The sequence below is a fragment of the Montipora capricornis genome, chromosome 10, assembly GCF_036669925.1.
Source record: "Montipora capricornis isolate CH-2021 chromosome 10, ASM3666992v2, whole genome shotgun sequence".
Taxonomy (NCBI): Eukaryota; Metazoa; Cnidaria; class Anthozoa; order Scleractinia; family Acroporidae; genus Montipora; species Montipora capricornis.
In genome coordinates, this window is record NC_090892.1 from 44,988,796 (window position 1) to 44,992,427 (window position 3,632).

At 42.6% G+C, this 3,632-nt stretch overlaps 1 protein-coding gene across 1 annotated transcript in view; it reads left to right on the plus strand.

The window, feature by feature from the left end:
* Positions 1-1,357: 1,357 nt before the first annotated feature.
* LOC138022123 (protocadherin-like protein) overlaps positions 1,358-3,632 on the plus strand; it is a 55,072-nt gene continuing 52,797 nt past the window's right edge. Inside the window, exon 1 of the mRNA XM_068869149.1 lies at positions 1,358-3,632. This exon is cut by the window's right edge and continues 99 nt beyond it. Coding sequence (XP_068725250.1) covers positions 1,565-3,632 — 2,068 coding nt within the window. The 5' untranslated portion in view covers positions 1,358-1,564.

Here is a 3,632-nt window from a genome sequence, read left to right on the forward strand (position 1 = left end):
TGTTAACGAGTGCCACAATACCACAAAATGCACTACTGCATGTCCTGCATAGCACATTTGAGGCCGACACGAAAATATCAGTCCTCAAATAGTGATAAGTCAAGATAAACATTGAATAAAGGCTCAAATTAAAATCGTTCCATAAAATGATCATTTAGGAGAAAGTTGAAATGCAGCCAAAGTTCAGATGACACCCATTTCCGAAAAGTTTAAAAATAAATTTCGATGTGTTCGTGCTAAGGTTCAGCGGCAACATATGCGGTTACCGAAATGAGATTTTTTCAGCAACGTGTTTTTATTTAGTTCTGCGGTCTGCCTTTAACGGACTTTTCATTCCCTGTGAAGTTTTTCGTGTGAACCAGAACCCGGACCGCATGAAAAAGTACATGAAACGGCCTTAAAATAACCATGGGTGCATCCATAGACGGTTCACCCGATTGCAGATCAAAAAAAAGTGCTAGCTGTTGAATGGAGCTTTACTGTAACGCTTGCTCAAATGTCACTGTTGTACCTGGTTCTCTATGAAGTCAGTTTTAAATGTTAACACTATGTTATTGTTTGGTTGTTATTCTCTAAGGCAAATTACCAAGCCGCCACCATCTTGCGCTAATATTTCGTGTGTTGCATGTTGCGTGGCGAAGGGAAGATCAAGAAGTGCGTTTGTCAGTTTCAGTCAACATTCGAACCCCTTAGGGTGACAAGTTCTGACTGAGAGCTATTCATCCGAAACCCTTTGTTTTGTTTTTGCGGCTTACGTATGACAATGACTTGAAGCCTTGTTTATGGCTAAGGAATCTCTTTTTAATGGGTTGCGTGGGAAAAGAGGAATGATACGATACGATTAATATTCTCGTTTTCCCTTGAATATTTCCAAAGCCAAGGCGTTTAGGTTCAGTCATCAAGCTATAAAGTTTGACTCTCGGGGGTAGATCGTAATGCACTCAAGACAGTTGCATATTGTTAACTGAATTCCCACCAAACGAATTGAATGCCCATCGATTGGTCAACACAATTTTCGGAAGTGGGTAGGGTTTCGCGAGCAAATAGTTCAAGCACTTGACAAGAGTGAGGCCAACGCATAAATTACAAAATCTGTCGATTACTTCTGTGCAAAATACCAAGAACTTGCATGTGTTTTGATACATAGCCCCACGCATCTATTTTGCGTGATAAAGGGTATTAAAATCAGCTTGATTCTTTGCGAAAATTGGCAGAAAGTTTGAAAAGAATTTCGAATTCCCGCTGACATTCCAGCTTTGTGACAGCGGCGTTAATTTCGGTATGATGATTGACAGCTGCATAATCATCCACAGATGATTGGCTGTTGGTAGTATTCAGATTGTTCACCAGCGTCGGAAGGAAAGACTGAAAGTCAACGCTCTCTTGCCAAGTAATTTAGGGTTTTCCAACGAAAAAAAATCAGCAGTTCTCGCGTACACTGACGAAGAATCTACACATGTCCAATGGTTTCTTTTCACAGATAGTATTTCTAAGGATCAAAACATCACGGCTTCGAGATATAGCCGCATATATATGCTTTACGCCGAGCTGGTAAACAACTAACATGCGAGGAATTGAGGAAATCGTTGGTTTTCTTCTGTGCTTCTGTTTATTGCACAAGGTAAATGCACAGGTCTCATTCATACAAGTTCAAGTGGATGAAGGCAAGAACGCCCGGTCCGTCGTGCATTCACTACCGCTACCGCCAAGTAATGAGATTTACTCGTTTTTTGCGGCTGAAGATGCCGATTCTAGGACTGCCCTAACTTTATTTCAAATTTCGGAGAGAGGAGTCATCAGAACCACTAAGCCGATCACTTATGAGATTGGCCGTAAAAATTACTATGACTTAGTGGCTATTCGCAGACAGCGAGGAGAAAAGGTAGGGGGGGTACCTACCAGCATTCGAATTTCGATCAAGGACACAAATAATTTTAGCCCGACCTTTCCTCAACACCTGTATTATGGACGCGTGAAGGAACGTTCACTAGCAGACACGGTGGTTATGGGTCTGGAAAATTGTTTTGCGGAAGATAGAGATACTGGAGGTATTCGAACATACTCGATAAGTAGCGGCAACGACAAAGGCTATTTTAAAGCTAATGTAGGCATTGTTGGAGGCATAAACCGTAAATTTCTGGTTCTCCAAACTACGAACGTACCGATCGTTATTGACACCACACCCGAAATTAATCTGACCGTCCTCGCCTTCGATGGAGCCAGTTCAGGAACGACAAAAATCACTATTAAAATAATTGATGTAAACGACAACAGTCCTGTGTTCGAGAAGCCAAGCTACGTTGCCACCATCAACGAAGACACACCGCTTTTGACCTCTGTTTTGCGTGTTCGTGCTACTGACAATGATCTTGGCACTAACGGAGGCATCTACTATTACATCAATGGAGGGCAATATTTTGCCGTTGATGCCATCACCGGGGTAATCAAAGTGGTAAGGCAACTGCCAAATCAACCGCAAGTCTTACTAAATGTAGTAGCCCGAGATAGAGGGACCCCAAGCCGGACAGCCACAGTCCAAGTAAGCATCAATATTAATCTCAGTCCTAACTTCCCTCCAGCAGACAGCCCTAATCCAGGCATTAACACACCTCCTGTTTTCCCAGAGGAGAGCTATACTGCAAGTGTGCGGGAAGATTTTCCCGTAGGTGCTGCCCTTCTTGTCGTCCATGCCATTGATAGGGATCCTCCAGGCCGCAACAAGCGAATAACTTACAGTATAAGTGGGGACAGTAATGGTGCTTTTGAGATTGACCAGTATAGTGGTGTGGTCAAGCTTATTGGTACACTGGACTATGATAGGGTAAAGCAGCATGACCTTACTGTAACTGCAAGAGATCAAGGAGTCAATCCACAAGTTGCCAAAGCCCCTCTGACAATAACTGTACAGGAAGTTGATAAAAATCGCAATGCCCCAGTGTTTACACCTTCCAACCGACGACAGGGTACTGCTACTATCACAGAGAACATGCCCTCTGATACACAAGTTGGTGATCTTATTACTGCTGTAGATGCTGATGGTAACCAAGGTCCAGATGGTCAAGTTGAGTTTTCCATCTTTTCAGGATCAGGGTTACCTTATTTCAAAATTAACAAGGACTCAGGTCGCTTAGAAACCGTTACTCCTCTTGACAGAGAAAGACAACCTCAGTATGACCTTATAATAGAAGCAAGAGACAAGGCTCTTTATCCACTATATTCTCACCTGTACTTAGTAATCAATGTGGGTCCTGAAGAAGACAATAATCCTGACTTCTCTCAGGCTGTTTATACTGCCAATGTACCAGAAAAAACACCAGCCTATACATTTGTTACAGTTATCCATGCTACTGACAGAGATGGTGCCTCTGTTTCCTATTCAATCCAAAATGGTGGAAGTGCATTTACCATCCAGTCAAACACGGGAGTCATCACAACTGCTCGTCAACTTGATGCATCAATTGGCGACACTGATTTTACACTCTTTGTTTTCGCCAATGTACCTGGAAATTCAAGGAAGCCCCAACCTGAAGCTCAAGTTAATGTCACTGTTGTTAGTAAACAAGATTCCCCTCCAACTTTTAAGAATGCCCCTTACTCTGCCACTGTTCCAGAAAATCTAGGGAAAATTGAGA